Source organism: Macaca fascicularis, chromosome 20 (genome assembly GCF_037993035.2).
Source record: "Macaca fascicularis isolate 582-1 chromosome 20, T2T-MFA8v1.1".
Taxonomy (NCBI): domain Eukaryota; kingdom Metazoa; phylum Chordata; class Mammalia; order Primates; family Cercopithecidae; genus Macaca; species Macaca fascicularis.
The window spans coordinates 52383350-52396940 of record NC_088394.1 but is presented as its reverse complement, the minus strand read 5'-3'; the positions used below and the strand labels follow the sequence as shown (position 1 = coordinate 52396940).

At 54.9% G+C, this 13591-nt stretch overlaps 1 protein-coding gene across 2 annotated transcripts in view; it reads right to left on the bottom strand.

The window, feature by feature from the left end:
- Positions 1-13591, bottom strand: part of GNAO1 (G protein subunit alpha o1) — a 167034-nt gene that overhangs the window by 28727 nt on the left and 124716 nt on the right. For both annotated transcript variants that reach the window (XM_005591961.3, XM_005591962.4), the window contains exon 4: positions 202-362. In XM_005591961.3, coding sequence (XP_005592018.1) covers positions 202-362 — 161 coding nt within the window. The remainder of the gene's footprint in view (positions 1-201; positions 363-13591) is intronic.

Here is a 13591-nt window from a genome sequence, read left to right as displayed (position 1 = left end):
CTGGCCTCTTCCTTCTCCTGTGGGGGGCAGGAAGAGAGGCCCCTTCTCATTCCTTCCTGACACCCCCCACCTGTAGTAGAACATCTCCCGGCAGGCATGACCTCAGACGAGAATCCTTGCTCTGCCAATCCCCATCGCCAGTCCCCTTCCACTCCCGCATCACTGCCCGGCTCCAGACTGTGCGCCCGCCGGGACACTCACTATTTGGCAGAGTCGTTGAGCTGATACTCCCGGGACCGGTTGAAGCACTCTTGGATTCCTGAGTCGCCCCAGAGCCGCATCATGGCAGAAAGCAGCTCTGCAGAGAAGGGCTCGGTGTCTTCCATCCGACTCACCACGTCGCACACCATCTTGGCGTCAGCCTGTAAGGAGAGGTGGATGGTGGGCTTTGAGACTTCGGTGGGGACAGAAGACCCCTGCCAGCCAAGGGCTCTCCCCTGGCTGGGACTGTGATGAGGGCCCAGCCAGGGTGGCAGGACCACGGCTCAGCTCACAGCCTGCTCTGGGCAGGGCCACGACCTGAGCATGCACAGTCGGGGTTCATGGGGCCTGTGGGGCCTTCTACCACATGGACATCCTAAAGCAAGAGCTCCAAGCCACAGCCCATGGGGCCCCAGAGTTTTCTGGGGCAGGAAGGGAGAGTGGGCTGGGCTCTGTTCTCCACCCTCCAACTCAACCAGCAGCTCTGCTTTCATCCTGAAAACACAGTTATTTTGTTTGGGGGAGAAAAAAAAATCAATGTTCTTTGCTGAGTTGTAATTTTCTACACTTCTTACGCAGGCTGGAATGGAGTCCTTAGAACTGGGCTATGTGGAGGAGCAGGTGTTTCGGTGGAGAATTCTGGTTAGCTGAGGGATGGGCCACAGGGGGGGCTGTGCCTCAGGACTGGGGGAGGGGAGGGGCTGGTTGCCAAGTGAGTGCAGATGGCAAAAATATCTCATGCCAACATTAAATCTCAAGAACTTTGGTCCTTGGATTGCTCAAAGTCAAAGGCCATTTTATTAATTTTTCTTGATTTGTTTGTGATCTGGGGCCTACCTTTCTCTGGGGGCAGGGGAAGCCCCTAGGTCAGGTGAAACATGGGAATGGGAAAGGACAGGTAATGAGCTTGGAGCGCTCTCCTCCTCTGCCTCCTCCCTTCCTCCTTGTCTGAGTGGGTGTAACTGAATTTGCTTAAGGTGCACAAGTGTAGGCTGAGCCTTCTTGAAATTACAGAAAAAGTACTGCATAATTAACAGGATTCTTCCCCTTCCCCTCATCCTGAATATCAAAGTAGGGTCACCTGTTTTCAAAGACTACAATCACATGCATGTAACATCACAACCAGGCGTGTGGTGGTCTTTGAAGACAAGAAGGCTCCTGGAGACATCCCAGGACGGCACTGTCACTGCCACCTTGCACACGGGAGTAGTACTTAGTGTACAAAGGATTTGGTGGACACACTCCGTCCTCAGAACCTCCCCCACCTCAAGAGCGAGTGGCAGGAGCTGTGTCATTGGGCCTTTCACCCCTCCTCTGCCCACACCCGTTGTCCTGTGCCTCTTCAGCTCCTCCTGCTAAAGGCACTGTACATTTCCTGTCTGCTTGATGTTGAGTATGGCACAGGACTCGCCACGGTCCACAGAATGGTGCAGGAGTGGCACTGTGCCAGCTCCTTGAGAGGCCATTTTCCTGCTGGTCCTCATGGGCCCTGCCATCGCCATGAGGCTCTGTCATTCATCCTGGGAAGCGGACCTGGGGAGCTGGTGTCCTGGGGGTGGGATACGGGACAGAGTGGAGCCTGCCCTGGGTCTCTGATCTGCAGCAGAACTAAGTGGCTGGGTTTAGGAGAGGCTTGTTAGACGGCATTGCTGTGGCACAGCTAATACAGTATTACCATCCCCACTTCACAGTGGGGAAATTGAGGGCCACAGAGAGGAAGACACTCACTTCACAACCCGATGGTGAGTGGCAGGGCTGGGACTCAAGATGAGGTGCCTTCGGACTCCAGGCCCACCCTCTGTGATCAGACCCCCCTGTGCCGAGAGCACCCTGGATGGCCGACAGTGCCTGGTAGAGGGGTCTAGACCACAGTTGAACTGGCCTTGCCCAGGAAGATCTGCGCTCCATCTGAGGCAGCCACAGCCTTTAGTGTCCAACTCGGAGGAGGTGAGAGCAGAGCAGGTGCTGCCCGGGCCACCCTCCTGCCTCTGCCCATGGAGCTCACTGCCTCGGGTGTATAGCTGGCTGCACAGTTTGGGAGTCGGTGCCCAGGACAGACAGGAATGGGCAAATACCCCGGCTTCCTTGCCCTCCCAGGGAGGCAATTCTGAGACAAGCTACACAGTCAGACAGGATCCCACAGGATGGAGCCCCAGCTGCCAACGTGGCAGGCCACCCGTCAGTTCCCCTTCCTGGCTTCCCTCCCTTCCTGTGTGGCTTCCCCACTGCCTCGGTGCTTCCTGAAATGACCTCTCAAATAAACTCCTTGTCTCACCCAAATCCTTGTCTCAGGGAAGCTTCTAGAGGAACCTAAACCTTTAGACGCTGTCTTGAGGACAGCAAACCCCTGTCTCAGCCCCGGCACCAGACATACCCTGTCTTCTTGCTCTTCACATGTCTCTGTGGCTGACAGGACTTTGCTCAGACCACTCTCCTAACCAAAGTGCAAGCTGACCACCACCCGAGTGGCCCTCTGTCCCTGGCTGAATCCTTGCAGGCCCTGAGAACATCCCTGCCTAGTGACCACTGCCTGCCCGGGGCACCATGCTTCAGGGTGTGCACCAGCTGAGTGGCACTGCGAGATGTCCCAGCAACAGGGAGAGGCATGGCTGGGAGCACAGGGCTGGGCCAGGAGTGTGCTGGACCCTGAGTCCTGTGGAGCCCAGGCCAGCTTCCAGTCCATGCCAGGCCCTGGGAACCAGGTGTTAGATGCCAAGGCAAGGAAGAGGGTCAATGAGTGGAGGAGGTGGCTGGTGGGCATGTGACCATGCTGGGCCACCTGTAGTCTTTCCCTGGGATTTTTCAAAGGGGGAAGCTTAGGAGGATGTGGCCCCAAAGCCACTAGTATCACTGAGACCAATGTCCCCCAACCCATGGAGAAGCCTCTCAGAATAAAGCTACCAGAAAGAAGCAGAGAAGTGTCATGGTATTTAGGTCCCCAAGGCTGGATCCCCTTACCCTTCATGTGACCTGGCCTGTGAGCCCCGTCCCATTAGTTTCTGCCACTCACACTCACAGAGACCCTGACTACTACCAGGCCCGAGACAAGATGCTCAGCACTGGAGGAGGTGGAGGCAGGGAGCTGGGGGCCCTCCTCCAGCTGCCTTACCCCTGCTTTCAGCCTGCATGAGTCCTGGAGCCAAGTAGAGAGACCGAGACCCCACTGGGGTCTGGGAGTGGCATACACCAGGCCTACCATCTCCCCGATTTCACGGGCTCTCCAGAATTGGGATATTTTATTCATGTGTACATTATTACTATTAATTTGAGACAGAGTTTTGCTCTTGTTGCCCAGGCTGGAGTGCAGTGGCATGATCTCGGCTCACTGCAACCTCTGCCTCCGGGGTTCAAGAGATTCTCCTGGCTTAGCCTCCCAAGTAACTGGGATTACAGGCATGTGCCACCATGCCCAGCTAATTTTGTATTTTTAGTAGAGACGGGGTTTCTTCATGTTGGTCAGGCTGGTCTCGAACTCCCGACCTCAGGTGATCCACCCACCTTGGCCTCCCAAAGTGTTAGGATTACAGGCATGCACCACAGCGCCCGGCTGCATGCAGTATTATTATTAGACAGTTATTCTGCCGCAAACCCCTTCAACTCCCAACCCTCTGATTAGGCCAGAGGAGAGAGACTGATTGCCCAGCCCATGGCACGTGGCTCTAGAAGGGAGTGGGAGGTACTGAAAGTCTGCAGGCATCCTTGGGGATGGGAGAGACACAAAGAAAATGAGGTCAGCATCTGGAAGTTTTGTGGCCAACAAAAGGTCTATACAAAAGAAGTGTGAGGCCAAAGCTCATCCAGAATTGAGCTGTCCAGCTAAGGTGCCATTTACATGTCAGAGCCTGTCCACTGCAGAAGGGCGGTGAGAAAGTTCTGGCAGCTGTGCCCCCTCCCATTGCCTGTCCTAGGAAGGAAGCTACAATGGTGCAGAGGCTGGAAGATCAAGTCCCCATGCTGACCTGACCCAGCTCCCAAGGGTCAGTATCCCCAACACCCCAGTCCTTGGGGTCTGACTTCGCCCTCACCGGGCATGAAGGTTGTCCGAGCCCCCCTGGCAGCAGTGACCTGGAAAGCCAGCCCTGGGGCCTGGGCTTTGGGTGCCCCAGGCAGGCAGGGATGACTCAGGGCAGCAACAGGTGGGTGAGCAGGGGCGGCGCCTCCACCTGGGGCTAAAAACAGTGCAAGGACTATGAGTCAGGGACCTGCAGCGATCCTGCTCCTCGCGCCTGGCTGACCTCGGGCAATCTCGGGGTACTTTCCCATCTGAGGAATGCGGGTGGTGGACCTGGCAAGAGTTTTCCAAACTTCCTTCTTTGGGCCCCACCTTCATGGTTTCTGCAGATCTGTGGAGCAGCTGAGTCAGAACAAGTCAGGACCCGAGAGCAGGGTAGGGGACACCTATGAGGCAAGACCTTCCCTGGACCTGAGGATCACACGCTAATGTAGGGGCCCTGGAGCCACAACAGGCTTTGCAGGAGGACACTCAAGAGGGTACAATTTACAAACCGAGGCCACAAAACTACTGTGCTCCCACGTTTGAGCTTCCATGTGTGGCCTGGAATTTAATGGGTCCCACTGCAGTGGGATGCATTCTACAGCTTAGGGACATCTGGGATAGATGATTTCCTGGGATTCTCCAGCAGACAGCCCAGGGGTCTAGGCCTTCCCGTTGCGGGCTGGGAGGGGTCCTGTGCTGGCAGCAACACCCCCTGGGCCCCCGCCCCTCCTGCTCTCTCCTGTCTTCCACATTGGCTCAACCCCTCAAACTCAAAGACCGGGAGACCTGCTTGATTTCACTGCACCTTCCTATGCCCAGTGCCCTGCGGTTCCTCTTTCAAATCTGCTTTCAGCTGTCTGCTCCTCCCCATCTCCTCCTCTACTTCTGAGTCCAGGCCTCCATGGTTCCCTCCCAAGGCCTCCCCGCCTTGGTCCTTCTCCTCTTCAGCCTGTTCCTCACACAGCAGGAGACCATTTGTTTCCTCTTAATGTCAATTCTCCCCTTCTCCTTTACGAAAAGAATCCAGAAATTTTTAGTTGGGCACACTGATATCCAACGAGAAGGCTGAATTTTTTTTTTTTTTTGCTTACAGCTAGTTGTGACCATGTGACAAATTCTGCACAATGACAGGTAAGCTGAAGTGAAGTAAGGCCTCAGGGAAGGTTGTTTTAAAGGTAAGGAGCACCCTTTTTCTCTCATTCCCTCTTTCCTAATGCTTGGAACTTGGATGTGATGGCTGGAGCTCTAGCAGATAAATGGGATCATGAAGACAAGGTCAACACCCTAGGGATAGTGGAATAGTGACCCAAAAGCAGCCTAGGTCAGGGGCCAGACTCCACACTATCTTGAAGTCATCCTCACACTATCTTCAGTGTGTATTTTCTTAATACTTAAATTCAACTTCTGTCTTATTTAAGGCATAATTTCCAGAGTCTCTGGTATTCAGTTAAACTTAATCCTAATGGGTATAGCTCTTCCTCTCAACAGCTGCCCATCATTCCTGCATTCCAGACTCCTTGGGGCCTACGAAGCCCCTGCCTGCCTCTCTGTCCTGACATCCTCCCACTTTCCCCCTCTCATGGGGCTCCAGTCACACAGCCTTACTCCTGTTCCCCAAATAAGCTGGCAATCCTACCTTAAGGTGCTCCATCTGCCCAGATCACTCTGGTCTCCGTCCCACCCTATCTCCAATGTCACCTCCTCAGGGAAGCCCACCTCCCTGCTCCCACAGCGCACAGCACACACCGCGGTACAGCTGGTGCTGTATGTGCCTGGTACTCATGGCAGGGACCGTTTCCTGACTTCTCGCGGTACCTGGGCCTCACACAGCGCCTGGTAGAGAGCTGGTGCTTAGCCACGTTTGCAGGATGTATGGATCCTTGGCATTTTAATATGAGGCTTGGCCCCAGTTTCTCACTCAGTCCTATCTATCCTCCAGCTCTTGTCAGTTTGTATCTCATTTAGTGATTATGGCAGGTGGGTATCCTGCTTAGGTGAGGCAGCTTGCTAAAGATCACACCGTCAGTAAGGAGAGCCTGGACTCAAAGTCAGCGTCCTCTGTGTGCCACAGCCAGCAGCTCTGGACTTGACATCTCAGACAAGACCTGGCCGCCTGAGGCCCGAGCTGAGAACTAACTGGCACCTAACCTAGCCCCCAAGCAGAGGGGAGGGAGATGCATAAGACGGAAGGGCCAGGCCTGAGGGGAAGGAGGGGCTTTGCCAGCACAAAGGAGGGTGGCGGGCTTCACAAGCAATTACTAGAGCCAGGGGAGGCCCTGCTCCTTTGTCTGCCTGCTTTCAGGGGTCTGGGGGACGGGGCTCACACTGAGCCTGAATTTCCTATCCAAGGCTCCTCCTGGGCCTATGGGGGGTGTGTGTGGGGTATTTTCTAGCACCGTTCTCTCTGCTACGGCCCCACCACACTGCTGTTTCTTGCTGGTTAGAGCATGCCTGGGTGCCCAGGCCATATGACACATGACAAAACACACGCATGTCCTCTGGGCAGACTCACCAGGTGCTGCAGTCTGGTTGTTTACGTCCCCCTAAGATTCTTATGCCGAAATCCTAACCCCCAAGATGCTGGCATTTGGAGATGGGGTTGTTGGGAGGTGATTAGGTCTTAAAGGTGGAGCTCTCACGAAGGGGGTCAGTGCCCTTATAAAAGAGGCCCCAGAGACCCACACCCCTTCCACCGCGTGAGGACACAGCAAGAAGGGGCCGTCCACGAGAAAGTAGCCCCCACCTGACACTGATCTGCCAGCACCTTCATCCTGAACTTCCCAGCTTCCAGAATTGTGAGAAATAAATTTCTGTTATTTATAAGCCACCCAGCATATGGTATTCTGCTATAGTAGCCTGAATGGATGAAGATACCAGGTCCGGCCTGTGAGCGTTTACACAGGGCAGACTGCTAGAGCTGACTTCTTTAGAAAACTCACTGTGTGCTCCCGCCCAGGCAGTGCTGCAGGAGAGACGGCAATGACCGCTTCCAGGTGGCAGTGAAGGCCTGCCCGCTCCTCTCTGCCCAGCCCTCTCCGCCTCTGTGGCTTTTTTCTCTTGTTTTCTGGCAGAAGAGCCCTAGTTCCCAGAAGGGAAGCACCCTTCTCCAACCCAGTCTGAGCGGTTTGCGTTGAGCTGGATCTCCCCTGATTCTAGGGGTGGACACATGCTCTAGGCTTGGACAACCCATCTCACTGGCCTGTGAACAGTCTGGCTTAGGCAAAGAATCCCTATTTGTCAAATTAGACTAACAATCAGTCTCCAGTACCAGCCAGCCCCAGGACACTTGCAGCAGCTAGTAGGAAAGGGAGGCTCTCAAAGGGAGGGCCCCTCTGAGTGTGCAGCCATCACTGAGGAAAGCAGAGCTGAGAGGGAGGCACCTGAGTCATGATAACATGTCAATGCCTGGATCCAGCTGTGCCTGCAGCCACAGAGACCTCTGGGCTTTCTAGTTACTTGAGTCGATCAATCCCCTGCTTTGAAAAATCCAGTGGAGGATATGTCGTTTGTTTGTTCGGTTTATTTTTGCACTTGTACCCCACATAGTCCTATTGCGCTCCCTAATCTGCCAAGGCTAATGTGGGGCCTACCTCCTGCAGGAAGACCCTCCCATTCCCGCAGCACCACTGGCTTTCCCGGCATCTGAATCCGATCCTCTCTTACTATCCGGCCACACCCCATGCACAGTGCCCACATGCCGTGTGCTGTTTCCTGTGTGGGCGGCCCCTCTCTCTCCCATGGGACTGGCAAGGCACTAGCTGTGTTGTGAGCACTGGCCACGTGCTGCACACTAAAGGCAGTCTGGGGGATTCAGTAGCAGGCAGTCCTGTAAGGAGTTCATGGCTATGCGTGTCTGCCTGAGGCATGAAGGAGTGGGCCCCTCTTCCCACCACTGTCCCCATGGGTCTGAGGCCCAGCTACAGAGACGAGGGGAGGGGCTCTCTGTTGTGTGTGAGGAAAAACCTGACTGCGTTTCCTCAGATGTGCAGGTGCAGGTGGGATGGGTTTTGCAGTCATTAAGGGCCCAGAATGCCCCCACCTCATCATTCCGCGCCTGCTGGAATCCACCATGGAATCCAACATCTGACTCTCCTGCCACCCCACACCCTTCGAGGAACCTCCTCTGCTCACTCCCTCCTTGGACTTTTAGTCTTGCTCCACGCAGCCTTCTGGGGGCTTCAGACTGCAAATTCAGGAGCTACCCAGACCTGAGCTCCAGCTTTAGCTTCCAGCTTGAGCAAGGGGTGTCACCTTTCTGAGGCTCAGTGTTCTCACCTGCAAAATGGGGATGACAGCACCATCATTTTCTTTGCAAGGCTGTTGTGTGAACAATCGGAGGGAAGTGAGCACAGGGATGGCCCTGAGGGGTGGGCTGCGCTGGTGCCCACCCAGTGGATGAGTATACATGGCTCCACCCCATGGGCTGCCCAGGGCTGCCACATAGAGATAAGAGCAACCTGCCCACCCTCATGATGATCGGGGACATGGGAGGAGGATGGGACTCTTCTTCAGGGCATGGCTGGGGCTGCGCATTTGAGTGTTAACAGTAAGCGAGATGCCATTCTTAGGGGTTTAGGATCAGGAGGCCAGGGCAGGTTGTCATTTCTCAAGGCCACCTACAGGACTTTTCCACATCCATGATTTAAAGACAGCAAGAACATATTTTTTCATAGTAACCAGTACAATCTTTCCGGTTAAATGATATCTCATTCTTAATGCTGACAAATAAATGGCTCGAAGCTGCCATGGTGGAGGTGAGGCATTCTGGGGGAACCTCGAGGCTCTGGAGAACCCCCTATGTAAACTTTGCACTACACCTGTGAGCAGCTGGAGAAAGGGGTGGGCAGGGAGAGGAAGAGGCCTGTGGAGACAGGGCCCAGGGAACATTCCAGCATTGAGAGGGGGTGGGCAACTTGGTACAGGTGTCCCCCAGAAGTGGGTTGCTTTGGGCTGCTGCTGGGGAGCAGGATGCCCAGGAGGTGGTGGGGTAGTGACGCTCCGGAACTGGCAGTACACAGGGGGTCCCTTATCCTGGCACACAGGCCCTGTGTCCTGCCACGAGGACATGTGCTGCTGGCGGCTGGTCACAAGTGTGCTGGGGAAGCTGTATCCCGGTGACAATCAGTATAACAGCCCATGGTGCCCAGCAGGGAGGGGTGCTGCTTCCCGAAATCTCTCTCCAGTCAGCCAGCTGGTCCCCGGAGATAGAACCCATGCTCCGAGGAGGGGTGTAGGCTCCCAGAGCCCAGTCAGGGCCCTGACCCCTGTGCACCCAGCTCCTACCCACCAGGACATAGACAGTCCCCCTGCACCAGCTTCTCTTGCCATAGCACCTCCTTCCCTGCTTCTCAGAGATGTAGCAGATGCCTGTCTGTCCTGTGCCACACCCCAGGGGTGGTGATGGTGACCAAGAGAACCTTAGCGACAAGGATAGAAGACCACATTCTCCACTCACACGTCAGATACTGCAGTGACTTGGAAAAGCCCAGGTATATTCTTTGTGTGAAACCGGGATGGCAAACTGCACTTCTAACACTTGAGTCTTCAAAACCCTTCCCTTCTCTTCATGGCAATGTAAGCTTTTCAGCAAATATCAGTGGCAAAGAGGCTTGGAGCTAAAGCCTAATAAAAGGCCTCTTCTCTCTCAAGGGATGAGGTGGGGAATGAACCAAGGATATGATGGGGGAATGAACAGGGATTTTAATTGTGTGACCCAAGTTCAAATCCTGGCTTCTGCATCTTTTTAGCCCTGTGACCTTGGACAGAACACTTAACCTCTGAGCCTCTGTTCTCTCACTACTTCCCACTGCACAGGGCTGTTTGTGCAGATAAAACGGGCTGAGGATGTGACACAGCTTTGCAACATGAAAGAAGCCCGCAAATGTTAGTTATTATAAGCAAAGATGAAATGCCTCAGACACAAACAACAAGCTGACACAAAATAAGCCTGCTTTGTACAAGACTTTCTAGGCAAGCATGATAATCTTGATAACAATAATCATAGTAATTATTATAATAACCCCTTCCATTTGAGGAGCTGCTTTGGATCACTCAGAGCTTTCCTTCATCTCTAATCTTTTAGGCCAAGTGAAGTGTGAGTCTGCAGACATGCACGCGCGTGCACACACACACACACACAAACCCAGTCCTCCAGTTGCACGGAAAAGCCTCCATGTGGCCCCACCCTGCCCCATGTACTGTAGTTGTCCCTGTACCCACCAGGGGGCAGGAGTGCACAGGCCAATGGGAGAGGGAGCGGTGAGCTAGACCCGCCGAGCCAGAGACCAGGTATTGCAGGACCGGGCCTGGCGGCCATCGCTGCCTTCTTTGGGCTGCCGACTTGCTCTTCAATGGGAAGGGGCAGAGAGACCCCAGCCACTGGGGGCCCAGCCTGGGCACTACAATTCCAGCTGGCAGAGAATTCTGGGTACTTAGTAACTAGCGATCCCACCCAGGCCTGCACATCTGAGGAAATACCATCACATTCTCTCCGTTCTCTCCCGCACAGGAGAGAGCCCCCTGCCCCTCCCTCTCTGCAGCTGGGTCTCAGAACAGTGGGGAGACTCTCTTCCGGGGCGGGGGTCTGCTCTCCTGGCCCTGGGCTGGCAGATGCCTCTCTGCCTGTGACTCTCAGTGGAAGTGGTACCAAATCGCCACCCCAGGGGCACGTTAGACATTTGTGACGAGTCTTTGGTAGTGGCAACAACTGGGGTGATGCAGGCATTTGGCGGCTGTGGCTCTTTCCTTGCTTGGGCTTAGGAGTCCGAGCAAGGCCTGGACCTACAGAACGTCGTCAGCTCACAGGGTCTCTCGAGGAGGAAGGGGACCTCATGGACCCCCCATTGCTTTAGGGAAGGGAACCTTCCTGGTTCCCCAAAAAGATCCTGCAGCAGAACCAAGGATTCAGTACCATCTCTAATCTTGCTTTCCTTTTACAGTTAGGATGATGATCCTCCCACTCTCTTCTTTCAAATCCATCCATCACCCCGTCTCCCGCCAGCCAGCCACACATCCTGCACCACCTACCCAGGATACCCACCTATCAAACCTTGTGCACCTACCCATCCATACATCATCTACCCATCAGCCACCCTAGTTCATCCATCCACTCACATCCCTCCCAATCCACCACCATCCCCTCCACTCTTCCCTGGCATCTATCTATCCCTTAGTTACTCATCCACTCCTGTTTGATCCAACTCGCCTCCCACCCAGTCATTCTCTCCTTGATCCACTCATCCATTCACCCATCTACTATGTATCCATTTACACCTGCTAGGTGGCAGACACTCAGTGGGGTCTGGGCCTTAAGGACTTTCACATTCAACATAAAGGGAATCTCCCCAGCCCAGTAGTTGGTGCCTTGAACACAACGGGGTGGAGGGAAAGCAGCTGCTGTGGCTTTCCCTGCCTCTGTCCCATGGTCCCCTCGGTGTCAGGGGGTCCGTGGCTGTGTTAAGGAAGGCTTTCCTGAAGTCTCCACCTGCGTTGAGAAAGCAGTTCAAACCTTCTGGGTTCCCCAGGATTTGTGCTAAGCCCTTCTGAGAACCTTCCCTGCCTGGACCCAGGCTGCCTCCTGTGGAGGTAAAGAAGGCTTGGGTTTTTTGATCCTCACTTTCTTTCCTTTTCAGCCTCAGAACTCAGGGATCTTCCAATGACTGAGAAGCAGGTTTTTCCTAGACAGAAGCTGCTTACTATGTTCCTTCCAGAACCAGGGGCCAGGGGGTGGGAAGACAACTGTGGCCCAAGTCCTCTGAGGCCCTGTCACTGGTTCCCGCACACCTGAAAGTTTTCACCCAGAAACCACTTATCAGCATCTGGTGCAGTTTCCCATCCCTGGCCCTGGGCCCAGTTAAGCAGGAGCCATAGACCTAGGAATCTTCCTTCTCCACAGACCGGAGGACATCTCCGTGTGAAGCCCAGGGCTGAGTGCTGGCAACAGAACTGCCAGGCCTGGACCCTGCCGTGCCCATGCCTGCAGTCTAGTAGGGACATCAGACCCATCAGCGCCAGCTGGGGAGGAGGGAGGCCACCCCAAGGAGGCAGGGGCTGGGCCTCAGGAGGAACAGCTTTGTGGATGGTGGCATGACGGGCTGTGTCTGGGAGACATGGGTCTTCCTGGGGGCTCCTCGAGAGGTGATGAGGGAATTAAAGAGAGGTGAGGTGAGACTCAGGCAACACAGTGGGTCCTGGAGGCACCAGATGGCCCTGGCAGCCATCAGCAGGGCCTGAGGACAGCAGTGGGGTCATGCAGCCCTAGAACGTTAAACTTAGGACAGCCACCCTGTGGGCACGCAGATGGCTCAGGGGCTCGAGCACAGACAGCCTCTTGGCCGGGTTGCTGGTCATGCCTATGAGGGGGTGCCCTGCCCCTGGTGGGCCAGCCAGTGTCCATCCTGGGGCAGCCCTGGTGGGGGAAAACACTTCCTCATAGAGCCTGGCAGAGGAAATGCCAGGCCTTTCATGTGTTGGGGCCTGGGACATTCACGTTTTCTGTGTGGCCTGGGCTTCTGGCCTCTTCCTGCAGGAGCAGGGGGGTTGTCAGTCCTGCCAGCATCTGTGTAGAGTGGGCATGGGGGCCCTAGAGGAGCTAGTGGAGGCCTGGCAGGGCACGGCGGGGAGAGGAAACGCAGGATGGAGGCCCTGCTCATGTTTTTTTTTTTTTTTTCTGAGTCAGAGTCTCACTCTGTTGTCCAGGCTGGAGTGCAGTGGTGCGATCTTTGGCCCACTGCAACCTCCGCCTCCCAGGTTCAAGCAATTCTCCTGCCTCAGCCTCCCGAGTAGCTGGGATTACAGGTGCCTGCCACCAATGCTCGGCTAATTTTTGTATTTTTAGTAGAGATGGGGTTTCTCCATGTTGGCCAGGCTGGTCTCGAACTCCTGACCTCGTGATCTGTCTGCCTCGGCCTCCCAAAGTGCTGAGATTACAGGTGTGAACCACCGTGCCTGGCCCCTGCTCACTTTCATCAGCAACAGAAGCCTGTCCTGGACCCCCAGGGGCAGGGGTGCTTTCATGTCAGCAAGGCTTCTGACCACCAGGAATGGGGTGGGGACGCCGTCTGTCCAAAGCTTCAACCACTGCCCTTCTGGGACAGCCTTAAGTGGTGCCTGTTTCTCTTGGTGCCCTTCTCCCCTTGGCGGGTCCAGACCCCCATTCTACACCTCCTGGGTATCTCTCCTGGATGGGGGCTCTCTGGATAGCCGCACCACCAAGCAGGCACTATCCTGTCCCAAACAAGCTTTAAGGTGAATGGGACAGAAATTTCCAAATCTATGATGCCCTCACCCTCCACCTCCTTTCCCCTAAGCCCAATGTTCTAAGATAGGAAAAAAGAACTAAATTGGATAGACAAAATTTCTAAGAAATGAACGAGGGCAGAATGAAATTACCCA